Source organism: Lithobates pipiens, unplaced genomic scaffold, assembly GCF_037356315.1.
Source record: "Lithobates pipiens isolate NorthernLeopardFrog02 unplaced genomic scaffold, aLitPip1_a1.2 Scaffold_18, whole genome shotgun sequence".
Taxonomy (NCBI): domain Eukaryota; kingdom Metazoa; phylum Chordata; class Amphibia; order Anura; family Ranidae; genus Lithobates; species Lithobates pipiens.
Genome location: NW_027507758.1, coordinates 526,495,993 through 526,520,044, shown reverse-complemented (window position 1 = coordinate 526,520,044; position 24,052 = coordinate 526,495,993). Strand labels below are relative to the sequence as shown.

Below are 24,052 nucleotides of genomic sequence, written 5' to 3'. Positions count from 1 at the left end.
GGGTGATCAGGAAAGTTGTAGGGGAAGTATGGGGATCAGGAAAGTTGTAGGGGAAGTATGGGGATCAGGAAAGTTGTAGGGGAAGTATAGGGATCAGGAAAGTTGTAGGGGAAGTATGGGGATCAGGAAAGTTGTAGGGGAAGTATGGGGGATCAGGAATGTTGTAGGGGAAATATGGAGATCAGGAAAGTTGAGGAAAAGAATTAAGATGAGGAAAGTTGTATAGTGGAGAAAGTATAAAGGTGTGGAATGTTGGAGGACAGCCCTGATCGCATACTTGTTCTTAATGAGCAACTCAAAGAACTGAAGCCACGGGATTAGCATGACAGGCCGGCATGGCGCATTTTCAGGCAGATCACAGGCTGTTGGCACGATACATGTCTGACATGCCATCGGGCTGTGATGGGGTAAAGTTAGCGGATGAGCGATGTCCCAGCCATCCTCTTTCCCTCCATGGGTGTGTATGGTGTTTGCAGGAAGAGGAGGGTCTGCGGCTGTAGGAGGCCGGCACTGACAGCGATCCCCGCCTGACTAGGCACGCCGGGAAGGCAGCGGCACCGAGGCGGCACACACTTCCCATAGACCGGGCCGTTTAGGGCACCGAGGAGGGACGATCGAGGCGGGCAGGCGGCATCCTCCGTGGCCGGGAGGTGATCTGCAGCCGGGAGGGAGGGGGGACAGAGCAGATCCTGCCCCCGGAGGAAGAGGAGGGGGCACAAGAGGCGCCTCTACCGCACGGAGAGGAAGAAGAAGAAGCGGCCAGCGGCACTGCTGGGACAGGCGATCAGGACTTTCTGCCGGTCCTACAACTCCCACTTCCTGAAACCGGCTACCCTCGGGGGTCAGGACCAGAGATCCGGGGGGTTCCCCCTTCCCTGCATCGGATCCAACAAAACTTTCCTCCTCCCTGGACCCCCAGCGGTGTGATCATGGAGCCCTCGCTGGGCACACGCTGAGAGAGCCTCCCCCCCAGCCCATGGAAGAGGTCCTCTCTGCATGGACTTCTCCTCTAGCCTTTGCTGGACTGAGGCTGCCTTTGGGGTGCAGGCTGATGTCCCCATGTCAGGGTGAAGGTGGCTTCTCTTCATCCAGGTGGGACTTTCCATAGAACCTCCATTGTATAGAATCTAGACTAAGCCAGCAGCCAACATGTCTGGCACCCCAGGAGGGTGGATGACCAGCAGGCAGGAGAAGCTGGAGACCATACTGAGGAACCCCCGCTCGCCCATCAATGTGGAGAGCCTGCTGGTGAGTAACAGCCTGGATGGTCACCTCTCAATAGTCCTTTTGGAGTCTGGCCTTACCTGTATTGTTATGGATATGTGACCTGGAATTGGGTTCCCCCAGATTGCCACTTCTATAGCCCAAGATCTCAGATTTTAAACTGGGGCGTTGGGGGTCCCAGATGAAAAAGAGCTAAAATGAAATGAGTCTGTTGAATGTCTTCAGAACGCTTGTGTAAATGCTGGTGGGGATTTTGAGGTTGTTTTGGTCTTGAGTTGGACTGGTGGTGGGTTCATGTATCCTCAGGAAAAGTTCAAACCAGCTGTGGGATGCAAGAACTGATGTGCTGGGATTTGTAGTTCAGTGACAGCTGGATGGTTTTCGAATGCTGGGCTCTGTTGCACGTGAAGCTTCAAGAACTGATGTGCTGGGCTTTGTAGTTCCTTGACAGCTTGGTGGCTGCAGAGTGCTAGGCTCTATTGTACATGGGACTAAAAGAACTGGTGTGCTGGGATTTGTAGTTCCTGGACAGCTGGGTGGCTGCAGAGTGCTAGGCTCTATTGTGCGTGGGACTACAAGAACTGATGTGCTGGGATTTGTAGTTCCTTGACAGCTTGGTGGCTGCAGAGTGCTAGGCTCTATTGTACATGGGACTACAAGAACTGATGTGCTGGGATTTGTAGTTCCTTGACAGCTTGGTGGCTGCAGAGTGCTAGGCTCTATTGTACATGGGACTACAAGAACTGGTGTGCTGGGATTTGTAGTTCCTTGACAGATGGGTGGCTGCAGAGTGCTAGGCTCTATTGTGCATGGGACTACAAGAACTGATGTGCTGGGATTTGTAGTTCCTTGACAGCTTGGTGGCTGCAGAGTGCTAGGCTCTATTGTACATGGGACTACAAGAACTGATGTGCTGGGATTTGTAGTTCCTTGACAGCTGGGTGGCTGCAGAGTGCTAGGCTCTATTGTGCATGGGACTACAAGAACTGATGTGCTGGGATTTGTAGTTCCTGGACAGCTGGGTGGATGCAGAGTGCTAGGCTCTATTGTGCATGGGACTACAAGAACTGGTGTGATGGGATTTGTATTTTTTTTTTTTTTTTAACAGCTGGGTACCTTTTGTGCATAGAACTACAGCATTGGTGTACTGGGATTTGTAGTTCCATGACAGCTGGATGGTTGCAGAGTGCTGGGCTCTATTGCATGTGAGACTACAAGAACTGGTGTGCTAGGGATTTGTAGTTCCTTGCCAGCTGGGTGACTGCAAAGTGCTAGGCTCTATTGCATATAGATCTATAAGAACAGGTGTGCTAAAATCTGTGGTTCCACTTCCTCGACAGCTGGATGATAGAGCTACAAGAACTGGTTTGCTGGAATGTGTAGTTCCTTGACATCTGGATGGTTGGATATTGCACATGGGCCTCAAGATGCACTAAAAGATCTGGCATCTGCTTGTTTTGGCTGACCACACTCAGAGGTCCTGATCCGATTCTGTGTTTGAATATAGCTGATCTGACAGTGGAGGTGGGGTTATTGAGCCTGACTAATGCTGGCCATACACCATACAATTTTCTTATTCAATTTCCTTTAGATTTACCTTCAACTGTGTAGTACAAGGGCCTGCCTGATTGCACATAAACTGAAAGTGTTTAGATTTGACCTCATATTATATGGTTTTGGTAAATCTAAAGGAAATCTATAGAAGAAAATTGTATAATGTATGGCCAGCCTTAAGCATTGGGTACACACCAAGTGGACCAGACTTTCTAATCTCTGTAGACTGCTGACATCAGGCTTTTATGGACTCTGCATGTAAGGTTGAACAGACCCTTTTAGCAGTCTTAGGTCAGCTTTGTGGGGGCAGGCCAGAAGGACACCAGTGCATTGCAAGCCCCTTCTGTAATATGCTTTAGGATTTTTCAGGCCATGAGTTAAAACCCCAACTTTATCAAATGGAACAGTGCCTGCCAAAACTGCAGTGTACTTTATAGGCACAATTCACCAGCAAAATCTACATACCTATGCAATGAACAAGACTTTGTGTTCTTCATCTTGAAGGAACAGTGGTGATGGTTTGGGAGGATACAGCTTGGTCAATTGATTTTCCAGTAAGATATAACCTGCGATTGTTAGGGTAGCTACAGCCTGTTCCATCTCAGGGAATCAGGGCAATTATTTGGGTAGATACAGCTTGCCATCTTAAAGGGACCAGTGGCGATTGTTCAGGTAGATACAGCATGGGCGAGCAACTTTTCTATCTCGAGGGAACAGTCAATCAACCAGGTTGCATCTCGAGGGACATTAGCGACTGTTCAGGAATATACAACATAGCTAATCAACTGTTCTATCTTCTGTGAGCAATGACAATTGTTCAGGTAGACACAACTTGGCCCTTAGACTGTTGACTGTTCCTTCTCTAAACACCAGTGGCGATTGTTTTTGGTAGATGCAGTCTGGCCAATCAACTATTTCAGGGGTCTCCAAACTTTCTAAACAAAGGGCAAGTTTATTGTCCTTCAGACTTTAGGGGGGTCAGCGGGAACGTACATTTTCCTGGCATCAGTGGGAGTAAACATCACCACGTTTGGTATTATTGGGAGGAATAGTGCCCCATCATTGGTATTATTGAGAGGAATAGTACCCCATTGTTGGCAGACTAGTGTCTTGTATCAGTGGCAGGAATAGTGCCTCAACTTCCAGATAAAAGCTAGCAAAGGACCACATCTGGCCCCCCGAGCTGCAGTTTGGGGACAACTTGAGCTATTCTTTTTTTGAAGGACCAGTGACAATTTTTGGGATACATACAACTTTTCCATCTGTGGGGACCAGTAGTAAATGCTTTGGTAAAAAGAACAGTTGATTAGCTAGATACAACCTGGTTAATCAGCTGTTTGATCTCCTGGGAACAGTGGCAATTGTTTCAGGTAGGTATAGCCTGGCCCATCGACTAATCCATCTTGAGGGACCTTATGACCTTTGTTTGGGTAGATGTAGCCTGCCATCTTAAGGGACCAGTAGTAAATGCTTTGGTAAAAAGAACAGTTGATCAGCTAGATACAACCTGGTTAATCAGCTGTTTGATCTCCTGGGAACAGTGGCAATTGTTTCAGGTAGGTATAGCTTGGCCCATCGACTAATCCATCTTGAGGGACCTTATGGCCTTTGTTTGGGTAGACGTAGCCTGCCATCTTCAGGGACCAGTGGTAGTTGTTTGGGTGGATACAGCCTGGCTAATCTACTATTCCATGTTGAAGGACCAGTGGCGATTTGCTTGGGTAAATGGAATAATCATCTGGCCAGGTTGTGTCTCAAGGGGCCAGTGGCAGTTGCTTGGGTAAATGGGGCATCAATTGGCCAGGTTGTATCTTAAAGGGCTGGTGACATTTGTTCAGGATGATACAACCCGCCTAATGATCTGTTCCATCTTGCAGAAACATTGACAACTGTTAAGGTAGATGCAACCTGACCCGATTGACTGTTCCATCTCAGAGGAGCAGTGGTGATTGTTTGGGAAGCTACAATGGCCTGGAGTTTTTTCATGTATATGTGCTAATAGAAATAATGACCCTTGTGATTGTTCTAACATCTTTAAATGCTTTTGAACCCTGTCTGTATAATCTTATTTTTGGTATGGTACCTAATGTGTGAGCTTGCTGGGAAAACCTCCTCTGGAAGTATGCTTAAAGGCATTAACAGTTTACTTGTAGTTCTTTGGGCAACTGGTTTATCAGGATCAGTGTCGCTAGTTAATACTTTATTTAATAGCTCCAAGCTGCTTACAGGATAGGAAGCCTTCGCATGTCAAAGTTCAGGGCTGATATCTAAGGAAAGCAACTTGGGGTCAAAAGTCTTCCACAGACTTTTGCAGGGCTGCCTTTTTGGAATCGGCAGAGAAAGCAAACAATGCAGACAGTTCAGCTAATACAGAACTAGCCTGGGATTAGTCACTTAAGCTAATTAGCTCTTGTTGGCGGTTATTAATCAGCTATTTGATATCAGGGCAATCCCTGATCATTAAAGCTTCTATTGCCTTCCGGGTTTCATGTGAAATCTGAATATTGTAATGTACACATGTGCCAGGGATCTATTTTGGGGCTTGAATTTGATAAAATATTCTAGTTTTGGTGATAATGTACCCAAAAACATAAGATGGCAAACAGAAAATACAACTGCCCGTGTGCCAAGCTGAGAACTAAGAGATGACAGCGTCTTCGAAAAAGGAATTGTGGTCACCAGAGTCCTGTGGCCTTACCACGAAGATATTTTTACAGGGTTTATGTGTGAATGAAGGGAACGTGCCAGTCTGATTCATAGGCTGAGTGACAGCTTGGTCCTTATGTGGGCACCTTTTGTGGTTTCTTGGGAAGGATTCAATAACTTGTGCAGCAGTTCATAACATGCCTATTAGAAATTGGCTTACAAAACCTAGCATAACCAAACTAAAGAGACGATTGGCTGGTAAAGGTAACTTATTATTTATTCTTCTGAAACAAATGGCGTAATGGTTGCCCACAACACTTTCCTGTGTGGTTTTGGAGAATGAAATGCAGAGCGTGCTCATTTTGGACAGCAATAAACGGCTTCTTAAAATGTGATAAATAAGAATATGTGTGCCCCATATATCAGTATCCAAGATTGAAGAACATTTGTAGATTCACTCCATGAACTTGGTAGAGGACCCCTGTCTGAGCTTTAGGTGGTGGGATGTTTTTTCTTTTGCTTTGAACCAGCTATTCTATTCCTCCTAAAAAAAAAAAAAAATTGACGTGTGTGTGTTTTTTTTTTTTCTTTTTTTTTATGCATGCTCCCGAGCTGTCATGCTTGTCCCTTCTTCACTACTTGGTGAGTCCCTCACCCAGAACAAGCATGTACATATTACACATCAAGAAATGTCCACGTATATTCTTATTGGGCATTCAAGACTTGCTAAGTAGGGAACCAAAGTAGTGCACCTTTTAAAATTGGTTCTACAATGACTGCTCTCATATACTTATCCTTCTATTTCCCTCTTATACGTACCAGATTGTGACAAGTTCCTCTCATTTCTGTGAGCACTTTGGAAAATGTTATTTCTCCAAAGCCATTAATTAAATTTAAGGCCTGTGAGACAACAAAGACTTTTTGTTGGCTGATACTTTGATTACATGAGGTCTTGTTTTGTACGGATGCCCTTACATAGGCATGAACAACCTAGATCTTTGTACCCATTTTGGCAGCAGTTGGCACACCCACATTCGTCTCCACAGGTAGTTACTGCAGTGTGAGTTGTACATTGGAGTATCCGTGGGCCTTGAATGCAGTTGTATGCATTTTTGGTCTGCTGATGTACAGGCCTGCACTAAAATGTAGGAAGACATGTGATGCTATGGGACATATGGCTTTGCAGTAACCTCCATTTGTAAAGAATACAATTTTATTGCTTTATAACCATTGAGATAGGGACGGCACAGAAAGCAACCGTCATCGACCAACAAAGGAATGCCTTAGAATTTCACACAAATTCAATAAACATTCTTATGAAAGATATCCTGAGAAAAGCTCTAGGCATTGAGATGACTGAAAGCCCTGCGACTGCCATAAACAGAGGGAAAGGTAGAAGGATATAGGGTCACCAAGATGGTTTGTACATGGCTCGAGAATGCAAACTCTGCATTGGCACGTTAGGCCATGCACTTTTGAAATCAAATAGAGGATGGTGTTGGCCAACATACAGTAGAGACCAAAGTAGAATGGGGCAGGGGCCTGTTGGGGGGGGGGGGGGGGGGCAGAAGTCTTAAATGCTAGAGCAGGGGTCTCAAACTGGCAGCCCCCCAGCTGTTGCAAAATGACAAGTCCCATCATGCCTCTGCCTGTGGGAGTCATGTTTGTAACTGTCAACCTTGCAATGCCTCATGGGACTTGTAGTTTTGCAACAGCTGGAGGGCCGCAAGTTTGAGACCCCTGTGCTAGAGTGTCCATAAAAAGAACCCAGTGGTTACACATTGTATTATATTGGTCCCGTGTATTGTGCAGGTAGATCATCAGATCTCCCATCTTCCTTTAGGAGCACACCCTGGCAACCCAGTCAAGAATTGGGATCCTCCAATATCTAGGGATCAATGAACAGTAACCTCCAAATTGTAGTTTTTGTCACCATGTCCATTGACAAACTAAGGGAGGGTATGTGATCATGGGTATGATGTGCTATTGGCATGGTGGTCCTACACAAGCTCTTCAGTCAGGAGGTCCAGACACAACTGAAGAGCAGTGTTTTCATTACATGTGCCCGAAGAAAAGTGAGCAAGCACAGATAGTCAGTCAGATACCTAGTTGAATTAAATGGTTATAATAGAAAATAACTTGCCATAACATGAAGTAGAAGGCATTGTCCATTAATTAGCGCAGCTACACAGAAACCACCCTGCTCCTCTTAGGCAGAAAATCACCAGGCAGCACGTGGACATGAGAACAGTCAGGCGATGTAGTAATTTAGCTCAAAGCAGGTCCATGTACACCAGGGGTCTCAAACTGGTGGCCCTCCAGCTGTTGCAAAACTACAAGTCCCATCATGCCTCAGCCAATGGGAGTTATGCTTGTAACTGTCAGCCTTGCAATGCCTCATGGGACTTGTAGTTTAGCAACAGCTGGAGGGCCGCCAGTTTGAGACACCTGATGTACACTGTCTCTTATGTATGAGCCAATCAAACTGGCAGGAGATCAATTTATTGAAACAGCCCGGGGCCCAAGCTACTATTAATCCAGTACCACTCGCTAACTTTTGTAATAGGTGTTAGTATTGCCAGTGTTTATTTCAGCAGAATTGCTCTCGGTAATTTAGTGTTTCACATGAACAAAGCTGAAAACCAACCGGTATTGACTGATAGGCCAGTGTGGATTCTCCTCGTTGTCATCTCGACTTGTCACATGTTCTCCTGAACAGCGACCAATCATGAAAGATCATTTTCTGCCTATGGAGTTTTTAGTGAGGGGATGAGAACATTAGACAATACATATCTGTGAAGGTCGTGTGTATGTGTGGTCATATACTTTAATTTATTTTTTTTCTTTTAGTTTTGGATTGAGGGGAGATGGATCAGAACACCTGTCTGTATCCCTGTTAGTGACCTGTAGGTCCCCAAGAGATTGCCTTAATTTGCAGGGATTTCATCTCACTTCCTGTTTTGCTATGGGACAGGAAGTGAAGGGAAATCTCCCCAATGAGACAAAGAGGGCAAAAATAAGCCTTACTGGGGGTTATAACCCTCCCTTGCACTTTCCAAAATGACAAAGTTTTCCCTATAGTTCTACAGCTACTTTAAGTTGGTGTAAATAGAAAGTGTAATCTGGAGGCATTACCTGTCCTCCTCTTTCCATTATGTCTGAGTACCATAAAGCGGAGCTCCACCCTCCGCTTGTTTGCTTCTTGCCCCCCTCTGCTGCCATATTTGGCACCTTTCGGGGGATAGAGGGGTGTAGGTACCCATCCCCACTTTCGGGAGACCTCGCTGCAGCGAGGTCCCCCAGAAGTTCAGCTCCCTTCTCCTTCCTCCGTCACCATGCTATTCAGAAAACACAACGCGCTTCACGCATGAGCATCGCTGCCAGTTTTGCTTATCAGGAATGGCGACGGCAGCACCCAAGAGGCAATTAAAAAAATTGGCTGGGCTGCCGAAATCACAGGAACCCTGGACAGGCAAAGGAAAAAGCATAATGAGCTAGTATGCACCACATACTAGCTCATTATGAAATACTTACCTTAGAACGAGGCCCCGACATCTGGCCCGATCCACGCCGAGGGAGCTAACATGTTCCCTCAGCGTTTCTTCCGGGTATTGCGGCTCCGGCGATGTGAGTGAGCGGAGCCGCGATTATAGTCGCGCCCGCGCATAAGAGATTTCTTCCCGGCAGGGTCCGGCGTCTGCCGGGCTTCCAGCCGAGAATCCCCTGTGCGCATGCGCTGCTGCAGTCAGCGGCGCATTGCGAGGGGTATATCTCCTAAACCACCATTCCTGTAGGTAAAAGTCAAAAAATGACTATACAACCACTTTAATGTTTTCTTAAAGCTGAGCTTCAGAAAATAAACATTTGACCTTTTGCAGTAGATTCCCATCCACTCAGTAAGGTTTACCTGCTCATTTTGCCTAGAGGACGAGGAATAAGGTGATATACTTTATTACTCACTCATCTGAGGCTCTTCTCCGCTGTCTGAAGGATGTGGGCTGGCCTGCATCACTGATGGGCCTGCATTGTATGGGATGAGGTCACAGGGCTGTGACCGGTCGGTCAGCAAAGAGTTTAGGGGGTCTTGCAGCATGGAAGAAGTAAATCGTCTTCTTCATCATCCCCTAGGCAAAGTGACCAGTTCACCCTTGCCGTTGAGCAGTACCACTGCAAGGGTAAGGCTTGGTTCACACCTATGTGTTTGTTTGTTTTTTTGTTTGTTTTTTGCAGAAACGCACTACAGTTCATTTAACATGATTTCCTATGGGACACGTTCACATTTATGTGTTTTTCAGCCGCTGCGTTTTTGGAAAGGGTCAGAGACTTTTTTTAAAAGCAAAACTGCTTTTTATTTTTTTAAATTTTTTTTTTGGATTCAATAGACTTCAGTGGAGAAGCTGCAGAAAAGCATGTAATGTGTTTTTGCCACAATTTAACCGCGATTCACGTTTTGTGTTTTTTAATCTGCCCTACATCAAATTGGGCAAAAATAAAGTAAAAGCATAAATGCTAATCGCGTGTGCAAAAATGTACTGTAGAACGCACCAATCGCAAAATGCATAAATGTGAGCTGAACCTAAATTATTATTATTTTTTTTTTTTTTATATCTGCATTTCAGCTTGAAGTTTGTATAACTGCAGTGGTATGCTGTTTAAAAGAGAAGTATGGGGTTATGTTTTTTCATCAGGATCATACTTGCCTAGCTGAATGCCGCATCTGTTCCCCGCTTCCTCTAAGACTGAGAACCCAGCGATCTAACACCACTGATCGCTCGGTTTTCATAGCTCCCTGAGCAGAGAGCTGCTGACTGTCAGTCACCGCTCTCTGCTCTACCCCCTCCTCCCTTACTGGAGTGCTGGGCTGTGGAGGGGGCGGGAGCGGCTGGATCTGGCTCTCAGCGGCTTGCTGACAGGCTGAGCTGAGTGCCAGTCCAGGCATGTGGGTGGATCCCGACTCCATTGTTGTGAACTTGAAGAGCCTGGAACAGCTTTGATGTCAGCAGACAACGGACTTCATCCTGCTGTCTGCTGAAAACGGGTCACAGGAGCGCAGAACGAACTGCACTCCTGTGATCCACAGGAGAAGTATAGCCAAAAAAGCATTGGCTCTACTTCTGTAACTTTAAGTCTAAAACTTCAGCTTCTGTCAGGGGGTCAAAGGGCATATGATTCTGACTTTAAAAGCTCTTTCACACTGACATCGCGGGGGCGTTGGTGATAAAGCGCCACTAGTTTTAGCGGCGCTTTACCGTAGTTTTAAAGGGGCTTTTAACCCCCGCTAGCAGCCGAAAAAGGTTAAAGGTGCCCGTAAAGCGCTGATGCCAAGGTGCTTTAGGAGTGGTGTATACACCGCTCCTAAAGTGCCTCAAAGAAGCTGCTTGCAGGACTTTTTTTTGACGTCCTGCCAGCGCCGCACCCTAGCATGAAAGCGCTCGGGCTTTCACACTGGGATTGCAGATGAGGCATTTTTCAGGCACTTTACAGGCGCTGCTATTAGCGCTAAAGCACCTGAAAACGCATTCCGTGTGAAAGGGGTCTTGCTGTTTGACCTGAAATACTGCATACTCAGAAGCCAGGCAGCTGCCAGGATGAGAACTGTCAGACTTCATTTAATATTAGGGGGTCAGAGGTCATCTGAGGTGTGACAGAATAAAGCTGACTGTACTCCTAAGGGCTCTTTCACATGGGACAGATCAGTGATGATCTGCCCCGTGAACATCCTCTTGCTCAGCGGGGATCGCTCCGTCGATTCCCGCTGAGCAGGCAGATGACAGGTCCGTCTGCAGGGACAGAGCGCCACTCTCCTCTATGGGAGATCGGATGATGACAGACTGCAGAGCCCATCGTCACCCAATCTGCAGATGGATAGAAAAGTAGGTTTTTCCCCCGTCACACTTTTTCAGATTGAAGCGGGTCGGATGTCAGCGGACATGTCAGCGCTGACATCCGACGCTCCATAGAGGTTTATGGAGCGTCCGTTCAGGTTTGTCTAAAAAACTGACAGGCGGACCTGAACGGATTGGTCATGTAAAAGCCCTAATGATACTGGTGCAGATGGCACTGTATACGTTTGAGGGCCAGTTCACGCCACAAAAATGCACTCCAGATGCGTTCGGGATGAGTTTTTGCGTACTATTTTGCACCACACACATTTCCGGTGCATTTTTGATACATTTTGCTATGTTCCAGTACAGTTCTGTGCAGAAAAAAAATCAGCTTTTTTTTTTTTTTTTTTCCCTCTGCACTCAAAATTGACTGGAACTGACTGCTCCGGTGTGAACTAGGACCATTGGAATATATGGAAAACACTGTGCATGCATTTTTCATGCAGATAAAAAATGCACTGAACTGCATCTGGCTTGAACTAGAACTAAGAAACAATGGTTTGTTCTGAAAAGGCTCTGAACGTTCATTCAGATTCATCCAAATGTTTTCTTTGCTGTGTTTGATAAGGTAGTAGATGGAAATGTTTCTTGAGAAACCAGATGATTATAATAATATAGGACTGAATGTTCTGATTGTTTTATAACCCCAAATGTGACTTTAAGCTCCAGCGACTATGACAGCAGCCTTTTGCGTGTTTTGATCATGCCGTAAATATTTTTTTAAAAATAGTAACTTTATTGAGACATCCAAAATGAAATGCCTGATGCGAATTCTTCTCTGGTCATATGACTAACCAGTAAGACAGTTATTTCCTCTTGTTTGCACATCTTTCTTCTGTGTTGGTCAATATCGATGTTTAATTTGAGGATCTTTATATATGGCGATGCTTCACCCCTCAGCAATGTGTCTAAGGCCTTCTGACAGCAGAGAGCTTGTGCCAAAACTGTGTGTGCGGAGGAGCCGTGAGCCAACTTCCTCTGCCCCCAGACTTCACATTGGCGATCTGTTCCCAGGCCTCTCCTCCCCTGTCTTCTATCACCATGCCTTGTCACAGCTGCCTGCTCTGTTTTTATCCGAAGCCTTTCTATATCTTCTTTTCCAGGCCCTGGAATATTCCATACAAGTACTTCCCTCCGCATTTTCACACTGATGGCTTCTAATTCTCCCTTATCTCTGTCTGCCTTTTTTTTTTATCTGAGTATTTTTGCTTTCTATTACATTTTGAGCGGTTCCTCGGGCGCCTTTTAGCCTGTCTTTCATTCGCCACTTTTTTTTTTTCTTTTTTATGGTGGAACTACACTGCTACTTCTACGCTATTTAATTAATTTTTTTATAATCAAAGTAAACTCGCCCATCCAGCAACATCTCTACGCTTTATTTTGATGAGAAATCACTTTGAAAAATGCCCCCTAGCTGTTGTCAGAAACTATCTTGAGTAAGGGCAGATGGTTCATGTAGCATTTACTTCCTGGAATCTATCTGCCCTTAGCTTAGCTTAGTCAAGCAGGCAGGAGGGTGTGCTTAGCTGAGAAAACCCTTCCTGGACGACTCTTGGGATGTATGATATTTGACTAGGCCTGGAAACCAGGAAGTAACTGAAGAAGTGGAAAGAAAAGGAAAACAATTGCATATGATATATTTTCCTATCTAATGACTAATGTTAGCAGCATAATAATTACAAATAGTCAGTGTTACTTAACAGAGTGAAGTTTCGCTTTAAGGCAGATTAAGGGTCCTTTCACACGGGGCGGATCAGTTCTGATCCGCCCCGTGGATATCCGTTTGCTCAGCGGGGATCACTCCGCCGATCCCCGCTGAGCAGGGAGATGACAGCTCCGTCTCTGCACACTGCGCAGGGACGGACCTGTCACAGCGCCGCTCTCCCCTATGGGAGATCGGATGACGACGGACCGCAGTGCCCGTCGTCACCCGATCCGATCTGCAGACGGATGGAAAAATAGCTTTTTCCTCCGTTACACTTTTTCGGATCGGAGCGGGTCGGATGTCAGCGGACATGTCACCGCTGACATCCGACGCTCCATAGAGCTCTATGGAGCACCTGTTCAGGTCCGCCTGAAAAACTGACAGGCGGGCCTGAACGGGACCTCAGTGTGAAAGAGGCCTAACACACCTAAAAAAAAAAAATAGAGTTGATGTCCAAAATTTTAAAGGGTCAGTCTACTCTCAGAAGTGATATTTTAGTTATACCGTATATACTCGAGTATAGGCCGACCCGAATATAAGCCGAGGCCCCCAATTTACCCCCAAAAAAACTGGCAAACTTATTGACTCGTGTATAAGCCGAGGGTGAGACATGCCTGTCCATCCCTGTGTGTGTGTCCGTCCATCCCTGTGTGTCCGTCCATCCCTGTGTGTCCGTCCATCCCTGTGTGTCCGTCCATCCCTGTGTGTCCGTCCATCCCTGTGTGTCCGTCCATCCATCCCTGTGTGTGTGTGTGTCCATCCATCCATCCATCCCTGTGTGTGTGTGTCTCCATCCATCCATCCATCCATCCCTGTGTGTGTGTGTCTCCATCCATCCATCCATCCATCCCTGTGTGTGTGTGTCTCCATCCATCCATCCATCCATCCCTGTGTGTGTGTGTCTCCATCCATCCATCCATCCCTGTGTGTGTGTGTATCCATCCATCCCTGTGTGTGTGTGTGTGTGTCTCCATCCATCCATCCATCCGTGTGTGTGTGTCTCCATCCGTGTGTGTGTGTGTGTGTGTGTGTGTGTGTGTGTGTGTGTGTGTCCAGCCTACCTGTGTCCCGAGCCTTTGTCCCGAGCCTCCGTCCCGTGTCGTGCCTTGCCTTCGTCCCGTCCCGTCCTGTCCCGTGCCGTGCCTTGCCTTGCCTCCGTCCCGTGCCCTCTTCGTCGCCGGCCATTGTAAAATTCAAAAGCCGCGCCTCCTCCTTCGCCTGTGATAGGCGGAACACTGAATTTCCCAGCAGCCTGTGTTCCGCCTATCACGGACGTCGTATCATCCTCGTCCGTAGTACGAGGATGAGACGATGCCCGTGATAGGCGGAACACAGGCTGCTGGGAAATTCAGTGTTCCGCCTATCACAGGCGAAGGCGGAGCCGGAGGCGCGGCTTTTGAATCATAGAATGTCCGCCGTCTGTCTGCTCGATACGCTGATCGAGCAGGCAGACAGCGATGACTCGAGTATAAGCCGAGGGGGGCACTTTCAGCCTCAAAAAAGAGGCTGAAAATCTTGGCTTATACTCGAGTATATACGGTACATGGATAAAACCAGCCCATGGTTTTTCTAGTCCCGTCACATTGGCAGTTTTGGGGACACCCACGCACATTTGCATGTTCTAGCATCCCCTGTATCATTCTCCTTAAGATAATATAAAGAAAACGATGGAGTAGAGATGTACTAGACCTTTGGTGGTTTTAGTGGAAGTACATGTCCACTTGGAGATGTACTAGACCTTTGGTTTTAGTGGAAGTACAGGTCCACTTGGAGATGTACTAGACCTTTTGGTGGTTTTAGTGGAAGTACAGGTCCACTTGGAGATGTACTAGCCCTTTGGTGGTTTTAGTGGAAGTACAGGTCCACTTGGAGATGTACTAGACCTTTTGGTGGTTTTAGTGGAAGTACAGGTCCACTTGGAGATGTACTAGACCTTTTGGTGGTTTTAGTGGAAGTACAGGTCCACTTGGAGATGTACTAGACCTTTGGTGGTTTTAGTGGAAGTACAGGTCCACTTGGAGATGGAACAGGACTTGCGTGGCTTTAGGGGACGTTCATGTTCACTTTGTCCCCAAACATCTAAATGGCATATACAGATGCACATCCAGCATCTGTATGTAAAGTTGATTTAGTCACCAGCATCTTTGGTGATGAGCTGGCGTTCATTTGGATGAATATCCTTTTTATTTTTTTAGATTTGTTATTTGTTGTCTGATATATATCAATCAATCTCTATCAGAGGTAGGCAACATTTTGAGCACAGTGTGCCGAAACATGTTTTCAAAGAAATTGAGCATGGCGATTTTATAAACTTCAGATTCTCAATCACAAAAAGGATTTTTTATAAAGTAAATGCTGTAAACTACTTTAGTAGTGAGAAATTAACATCCTGCACTCTCATGCCTCAGATAATCCTCAATTCCTGCAACTCCACACCTCAGATCACTGCCCCCCCCTGCAAATCTGTTTCACCACTGTAACCTCCCTGCACATCTGCCCCACCACTGTAACCTCCCTGCACATCTGCCCCACCACTGTAACCTCCCTGCACATCTGCCCCACCACTGTAACCTCCCTGCACATCTGCCCCACCACTGTAACCTCCCTGCATATCTGCCCCACCACTGTAACCTCCCTGCACATCTGCCCCACCACTGTAACCTCCCTGCACATCTGCCCCACCACTGTAACCTCCCTGCACATCTGCCCCACCACTGTAACCTCCCTGCACATCTGCCCCACCACTGTAACCCCCCCCCTCGCTCATCGGCCCCATCGATGTACCCCCTTTCTCATCTGCCCCACCACTGTACTACCCTGCACATCTGCCCCACCGCTGAACCTTCTTCTCATCCCTCCCACCACTGTTCCTCACTGCACATCTGCTCCACCGCCGTACCCCCATGCTCTTGTCTCACTACTGCATCACCTTCTCATCTGTGCTAACACTGAACCCATCTGCTCATCTGCCCCACCACTGTAACTCCTGCACATCTGTCTCACCTTTGTACCCCCTTGCTCTCCTGCCCCACCACTATTCCCACTGCTCATCTGCCACACCAATACACCTCCTTTTTACATCTGCTCCAATGCTGTACCCTCTTCTCATCTATGATATGCAGAGCAGTGAAAGGAAGCAGAGATGAGACCCATCTACCTGTCCTGGCACACTCATCCTGCTGATCCACCTCTCTCATCCAGCTATGTGCTTGTATGTGATGTGTGTGTGTGATGTCAAATACCAACATCTGGAATAGATGCACAATGATAAGCTCAGGTCAGGGGTATTTTTGGAAAGCAGTGGGCCTGTGTGCAGGATCATAAGTTGGGCTCCCGCAGCTGAGAAAAAGTGGTTGGGTGTGATTTTCATTATGCTGAATACTGGCTGTGGCTTAAAGGGACACAGAGTGCCGGGGTAAGTAGTAAGTGACACAAAGGTTCAGGAATAATTTCAATTTCATCATTACCCCCCCCCCCCCCCCCCCACATCTGATCACAGCTACAGCAAAGTTAGAGAACCAAACAATGTTTCCCATCTTTTACATTGTGTGCGGGCACAGTGCCCCCCCTTAGTGCAGGGTGGGGAATTCTGACAGTGGAATGCATTAGTGTGTCGCTGGCACTTCCCTGCACTGCTCTGCTGATGGGGAGGGAGTCGAGTGGCAGCAAAAGAGGCTTTGCATTGCGCTTGTAGCACCAGTGCCAGGGGTTGCCTACCCCTGATATATATGTATATAGGGTGTGTGTGTGTGTGTGTGTCTGTGTGTGTGTGTGTGTGTGTGTATGTATAATAAGACTTCAAATGCTTAGGATTGCAATGCTTAGAAAACAGCATTCCTCCACTGTGCTTCAGGCTTTTGTCCAGGCAGAACTGTAGCACATCTGTCTAACCTCTCACGTTAGTTAGTTGCTATTTTCAGAACCTCTATTGCTGTTTGATGCTGTAGAGGTGTTCACAGACACACCCACTGTAGACTATTCTGTTATGTCAGTTATACAGGCCAATTCTTTCGAAATTCGAACTGTGTATGGCCGGCATTAGAAGATGTTCTTCACAGCCACCAATTGGATTTAAAATTTGCCTTTTGAAGTTTGTATGTGATTGGTGATGTAAATATGGATTCAGAAGAAGACCCCCTTCTCGTGTGGGGTGCGGCCTAGAATTTGATTGCAGTAGATTACACAGGTTAAGGCCTCTTTCACACTTGGGACTGCAAAGTCGCATGACAAGTCGTACCCCTTGATTTCCAATGAGTACCAATCATATCTGTGTGACTTCAAGTCGCACCGACTTCAAAGTAGTCCCTGTACTACATTGGTCCGACTTTGGTGCGAGTTGAGGTCCATAGGCATTCCCTGAAAATCGTGGCAAAATTGCGCAACTTTGAAGTCACAGTAGTGTGAAAGGGGCCTAAGGTGGAGTGGAATCCTTTACAGCTGTTTGTATTAGAGTTTAGAACTTGATTTCAGTTTTGCGGTGATCGGTGATGCGTTTTTAATACAGCTACATTCGAATAAATTTGAATGCTTTGAGAGGTATGTGAGTGTGACTTGTAAAACGTGCAACCACTGCTTCTACCCAAATTATCAACCCACATTCCTCCCGGCATCTTCTAAAGCGTTCCAGAACTGCAGTGAGAATAAAACACTGCCGCTGAGATCTGTTCGCTCCATCAAGGCATGCTGTATAAAAAGGTTCTGCTCACATGTGATGCTGGATTATCAATAAAGTCTAAAGATAGTGTTATTCCAGGCTGGACAAGTGCGGCCTGCGTCATGGCTGGGGAAATTGAGCGACAAGCCCTTTTGTAACAAAGTTCCTGGACCATTCCGACTATGGTTATTTAAGCAGCTCCTTTTTTTTTTTTTTTTTTTTTTTTTTAAAGGAGTAACCTACTTTTCCATTAGACTGAAGTTCTTTAAGGTAACCCTACCACCATCATTGAATACCATGTATACTGTGCATTATACTCCTATACTAATGCAAGAAACAGAGGTAGGTGGACATAACGGTAGAGGCCTGGAAGGTAGGAGGGTGCACTGCTACAGAAAAAAGACAAGACCTGTATGTTACTGCATGTGGTCTGTATCGCAGGATCTGTGGATTGCTTCTTTCTGTATTTTATCTCCTCTTATGATATCATTGTTCATATTCTTAGGCCCCATGTACACTGCTGCTGGTAAACGGGCGTTGAGGATCAGTTGGGCGTTTTTTTTTTTCAGCTGCCCCTGAACTCTCCTCTGTTATCTGTCCATATACACAGGGTCGTTTCTAGGCAGTTGAGTTTAGAGGCATTTTTTGGAATGCAAACATTTTTTTTACTGACACTTCAAGAGCCAAACGTTTTCGTTTACGGGCGTTTTTCATTTTTGGTAATTTTTAAAAAATCTTTTTTTTTAAAATGCTTCTAAACACGAACGTGGCAAAACAGACGTTACTATCTATTACTAATATCTATTACTAAATATCTATAGCTAACTATTACTAAAACGTGGGTTACTATCTGTTAAGTTAAATTGTTCAGGAGAGTTTGTAAAAACGTCCCGTGTACATCAAGCCTAATAGCCCATACATGCGATTCGAGTATTGTACGACAGATCGTACAACCTTTTTTGCTTAATAGTCGCAAGTAGAAATTGAATAGGTAAGTAAAGTCATGAAAATTCTTGTACGACAGAAAAAAAAAAAAAAGTGATGTCATGTGTTGTAATGTATTTGTATTGTGTTTTCGGGCGACAACTATACTGACTAAACGATCTGGTATTGTACGAGGAACATTTTCCCGATTGTCCGGTCGAATAATATCGGATGAACTGTCATGATTGGCTCTCGAAAGTAGTGTACACACGATCTGAAAATCGTACGATTCTTCCTTGGATGACAGTTTTCATACTATATTCGGATTGTGTGTACGGGCCATTAGTCTGAACTTCCCAGGTTTGTAATGGATTTACTTAAAGTGGTTATAAACCCTTACAAACCACTTTGACCTACAGATAAGCCTAGATTAAGGCTTACCTGTAGGTCCAAGAAATATCTCCTAAACCTACACAGTTTAGGAGATATTTACTAAAAGGCAGACACCGCTGTCTATGGCGCATGCGCCGTAGACAGCGGCACGCAGGCGCACTATCGCCGTTAGCAGCATGCCACTGCTAACGGTGATACGCTGTTAGTGGCGGCTCCCATGTGCATGCGTGGGAGTGGCGTCATCGCTTCTCCGGCGCTGTGAATGGCCGGAGCAGCGATACCCGGAAGAAGATGGAAGCTCTGTGTTACAGGGGACAGCGGTGACACCACTGGCTCCTGTGTCAGGTAAGTGACACCTAATGGGCTACTATGCGATACATAGTAGCCCATTATGCTTTTACCTTTGCAGGGAGACAAAGAAGAAGTAAACCCATCAGGGTTTACTTCCTCTTTAAAGTGAACCATTATTAAAGCATATCTAAATACAAGAACAAAACTTCAATGCAGTGTTTTTTTTTTTTTTTTTGTTTTTTTCTACTTTCACTGTGATTCTGCCAGTAACACAGTTCCTGTCCTAGGTTGACACGTCTCACACAGCCGACTGTATCAGGACAACAAAAACGGGACAGGGCCGTGCTGCTTTTCTCTTCTTCATCACTTTGTGTGTTTCTGTAGCCCTCGGATAAACCGGAGAACAATGTAATTAATAAAGGTCCACACACAGGCAGAGGTCATAGGAAGTATTCAGATCACAAGAAATCTGCCGAGATTAAGGCTTGGTTCACATATATGCGAATTGGATGCGTTCTTAAACAATATCCGATTTGCATAACGTGAATCGGACCGGCTTTCGATGGAGCCAATTGATACATGTCTGGGGTGGCCGTGGTCCATTTCTGAAAAGGGTGGTACTGTGCTATTTTGGGTCTGGTTAAGGTGTGAATTCAAGTAAAAATTTGCACCTGAACCGGTGAACAAAACCGCACAGGACTCCGGACTGAAAACCGTAGCCGGACATGTGTGAACCCAGCCTAACGGGTATTTTTTTATTTTTTTTGCACTTGTCAAAAAGTTAAGCAAAACGCTTTGTATAATTAACAGACCAAAAGTAAGCAAATAAGAGAAGTTTATTTTTGGGGTTCACAAATGCTATATAGAAGGCACCCTGCAGAGCTTTTACTTCTATTCTCTGCTTACTGCCTAGATCAGCCATTCTAGAGCTGTGGCTGATTGACATTTTATTGGATGGTTCCTACACTGATCTGGGTCCAACTCCACTTGGCAAAGCAAGCTGAATGCCACCAATCATTTTTTGGGCTGTCTAAGGGTGGCATTCTGAGTACCACTGTAATACTGGCCTTAGACAGTTTTGAGATTTTGACCATGTATGGGCAGGCTGAATGATTGATCGATTAACTTGGGTACAACCAGTCTGCTAGATTTGACATGCGATTATACCATGTGCAAATATAAACATCGCTATACCAACCTCTAGCAATAATTGCTGTCTTCTCCCAGTGGGGACTCTCAGCGAGAACTATTGCATGAAAGAAATTTGCTCTGTGTATGGTCTGCCCTAGACGAACATTCTTCACACTGACCATCAATGTAGAGGACATTCTACCCACTGACACCATTTTTTTTTCATTTTAGCTGGGGTTCCCCAAGACACAAACATTTATTTTAAGGGTTCCTCTGGAGTAAAAGGTTGAGAGAGGCTGCCCTAGATACTTGCTTCAGCCCTTGCAAAGATCCTGTGCAAATACCGACTGTACGCGACACGTTATTCGGCACTTCAACTGTTCCAGGGATCATCCTCCACCTTACTCCTTAGTACAATACTTGCTTATGTGCTCCGTACCTGGAAGTTTCAGAGGATTTTTCACTAGGACTGCAGCACAGATTGGGGCATAGTATAATTGGGAAAGGTAAGTAAACCTACATTCACAGCTGCGAATGGGCCCAAGTGCATTTACACGCAGGAACCCAATGAGGGTTCCTGGTGATTAGCTGTGGGAGGCAGGCCTATTGAAAGCTACCGGCTCCTGCAGCTAATCGCGGCCATTCACATGTGATCGCTATGCAGCAATCACCCGTAAGCGATCGCCCCTGGATGCACATGTTCAGCTGGAGCTTTGTGCATGGAACCGATGCACAGTGTCTGCATTTGCATCTGTGCACCCGTTCCAGTCGCATGTCCCACAAGGCTTGTGGGGGTCTAGGCAAAACATCCTGTGTGCATGAGGCCTTAGAGGGGAGGCTCTGCTGATTTTATCATCCAATCATGTGCAAGCTAAAATGCTGTTGGGTTTTTTTTTTTTTTGCATGTCCCCCTCGGATCTAAATCGACTTCACTTCCAAGTGCACTTGTATTACAAAGCGAATTTACCTTTTGTAAATAACCCCCGATGTCTATTGGAGCTTGCAGTGGCTGCCCATACATTATACAGTATAGGTAACGCATAGATGTGCGTTGATACCTCCTTGCTGCTAAAAAATACCCCGAGGGAACTTCTATTCAAGGCCATACATTGTACAATTTTTTTTTTTCAGTTTTCCTTTTTGGTTTCCCAAAACTATATAATAGGAGGTCAAACCTTAACACTTTCAAGTTGTATGCAATCAGGCAGGACCCTTTAGGTGAATCTAAAGGAAATTGAATAAGAAAATTGTATAATGTGTGGCCTTTAATGTGCACATATGGAATTGTGCTGTCAGAGTTTTGTATAATCGGCCAGATTCAGAAGTCAGAGATGATATTGAAGTTCTGCAGTGCTCATATTCGTCACGTCCTATACTGGAGTCCTTGTCTAGACTCTGACGTTGGTACTTCTGCTGAATGAGCAAGCGGGTTGGGCTTCGTAAAACTATTCTGTCAAGATTCCTGACCCCAAGCAGGAAGTTTAGCGTCATTTGGACATTTATTAATGGCACGACCTCCACGCAGGAAGCTATACACTTTTTTTTTTTTTTTTTTTTTTGTTTAAGCTGAAACTCCAGCCTGGGGAAATGTAATATTATGAAGGTGTTTCCTTACCTTGTTCAGAAATGGTGCCCCTTTGTTTTTATGCCTCATGCATACAGAACGGTTTACATGCCACTTTGCGTTCTATTTAGGTCCCATGCCTCTAAATGCTCCATCGATAGAAGTCTGTGTCCATGCACACATAGGTATTTAAAGGCAGAAAAAAAAACTCCGGGCTAAGGGCGTTCTGGAGAGGAACGTTCTTGTGTCAAAAAACACTTGACATACCTAAACGTGCTCTAGAACTTGGGCGTTCATTCCAATGGCTAGAATAAATAATATTCTGGCCACTGGAATGAATGAATGCCCAAGAGCTTATTGCACCTAAGTGCAATAGGGGGGGGGGTGTGTTAAATGCTTGGGTGTATTTTCTTTTTTCACGCACACACTTTGTGTGCGCCCCCCGAGTGATGACTTATTTATAGTGACAGTTTCTCTTTAATCAGACCCCTGATATCTTCTTTTGCACACCACTGAAGCAAATAGAGCACAGATCAAGCACCATTAGCTCCTTCTCTTACAGGCAGGAAAAGTGACAACCAAAACCAAAAGTGACATAATAGATGTTTTCCCTTAAACATTCGCTGGTCTGCCTCCCCTCCCTGTGAACACCCTCCATGCCAAGAGGGCGGGGGGGGGGGGGGGGGGTTTACCAAAAGGCGACAGTTTGTGTTTCCTGTTGCTATACCAGTCAGGAGTGTGTGTGAGAGTGTGTGTGAGAGTGTGTACCCCTCCCCAAAAGGATTAAGGCTTACTACAAGATTTTCTGCAAGTACAGAAAACTTCCTGTCATAAATTCGTTGTCCTTGAGGGCCCATTCACACCAAAACGCAGTGCGGGATTGGCGGGTACCTCGTGTGTTTCCCTGCTGCAGGTGAATGCGCTACCCTTGCAAGAGGCATATGGGTGCCAGTGAATTATTAATGGCATCCCAAATGCATCTCGCAAATGCAGCACACTTGTGGCCACCAAACCACATGGTACTGTTTGATGCACCAAATATAAAAGCGTTGCATTGCACGAGAGCGTTTTGTGAACTAAAACAAATTCTCAGACAATCTTGGGAGCTTTCTCTGCTATCGCATCTGAACTACAAAGCAACATCCCTTTATGTAAAGGGGTCAGGAGTCCAAATTAGGGTGACCACGCTGATCCTCCATAGATACACTGCAATGGGTGAGTGTTGTCACCTTGGAACTGGAAATGTGAGGCTGGGTTCACATGTGCGGAACGGCTCGCAGCAGGGGGTCCGGTGCGTCCCTGTTCTCTGTTTCATGGGCGAATCAGGTCCAAGTTTTTGCCTGAATTCGGACCTGAAAGTGAACCAAAGATGCACAGGACCCTTCTGCTGTGCGCTCCGTGGCCATCCCGGAGCTGTGTGCTAGCCGGTCACACTCTATCATGTGAATTGGATGTGGGGAAAGCCGCATCCGATTTTGCATAAGTGTGAACCCAGCCTGATACTAACAGAAGCATTAGATGACAATAAGGCCTCATTCACACGGCCGTTCAGGACCATACACCACTTAGCCCTTGTACACACGGTCGGAGATTCCGACGGAATGTGTCCTATCGGACCGTCTTGTCGGATATTCCGACTGTGTGTGGTCTCCATCGGACTGTTTCCGTCGGAATATCCGACGGACCAACTTTTCCAACTTGCCGGTAAAATTTTCTGACAAAATGCTCCGATCGGACATACTCCGATCATGTGTAGCCTACTCCGACGGACAAAGTGCCAGATGTCAGATCAAATTCCTAGACCAAAGCTATTGGCTACTAGCCTGAACGTAGTCCCGTCATAACGAAATAACGTCGTCATGTTATGTACAATCGGATTTTCTGACAACTTTATCCGACCGTGTGTATGCAACAGTTTCGGACAAAATCCGTCGGATTTGGTTGTCAGAATGTCCGACCGTGTGTGCAAGGGCTAAGAATAAGCACATGGAGTGGTTGCGTGCGATTAGCGCTTGGCCATTAATGAACACCCAAGAGATGGTTGGGGCTCATCCCCACTTCTTGAAGAGCAATATGTAGTC

At 45.9% G+C, this 24,052-nt stretch overlaps 1 protein-coding gene across 4 annotated transcripts in view; it reads left to right on the top strand.

The window, feature by feature from the left end:
* Window positions 1-493: 493 nt before the first annotated feature.
* The window catches only part of ROCK2 (Rho associated coiled-coil containing protein kinase 2), a 267,460-nt gene continuing 243,901 nt past the window's right edge, over window positions 494-24,052 (top strand). For 2 of the 4 annotated variants that reach the window (XM_077488794.1, XM_077488795.1), the window contains exon 1: window positions 494-1,248. In XM_077488794.1, coding sequence (XP_077344920.1) covers window positions 1,150-1,248 — 99 coding nt within the window. In that variant the 5' untranslated portion in view covers window positions 494-1,149. The remainder of the gene's footprint in view (window positions 1,249-24,052) is intronic. The other 2 variants (XM_077488796.1, XM_077488797.1) reach the window with 2 other exon arrangements.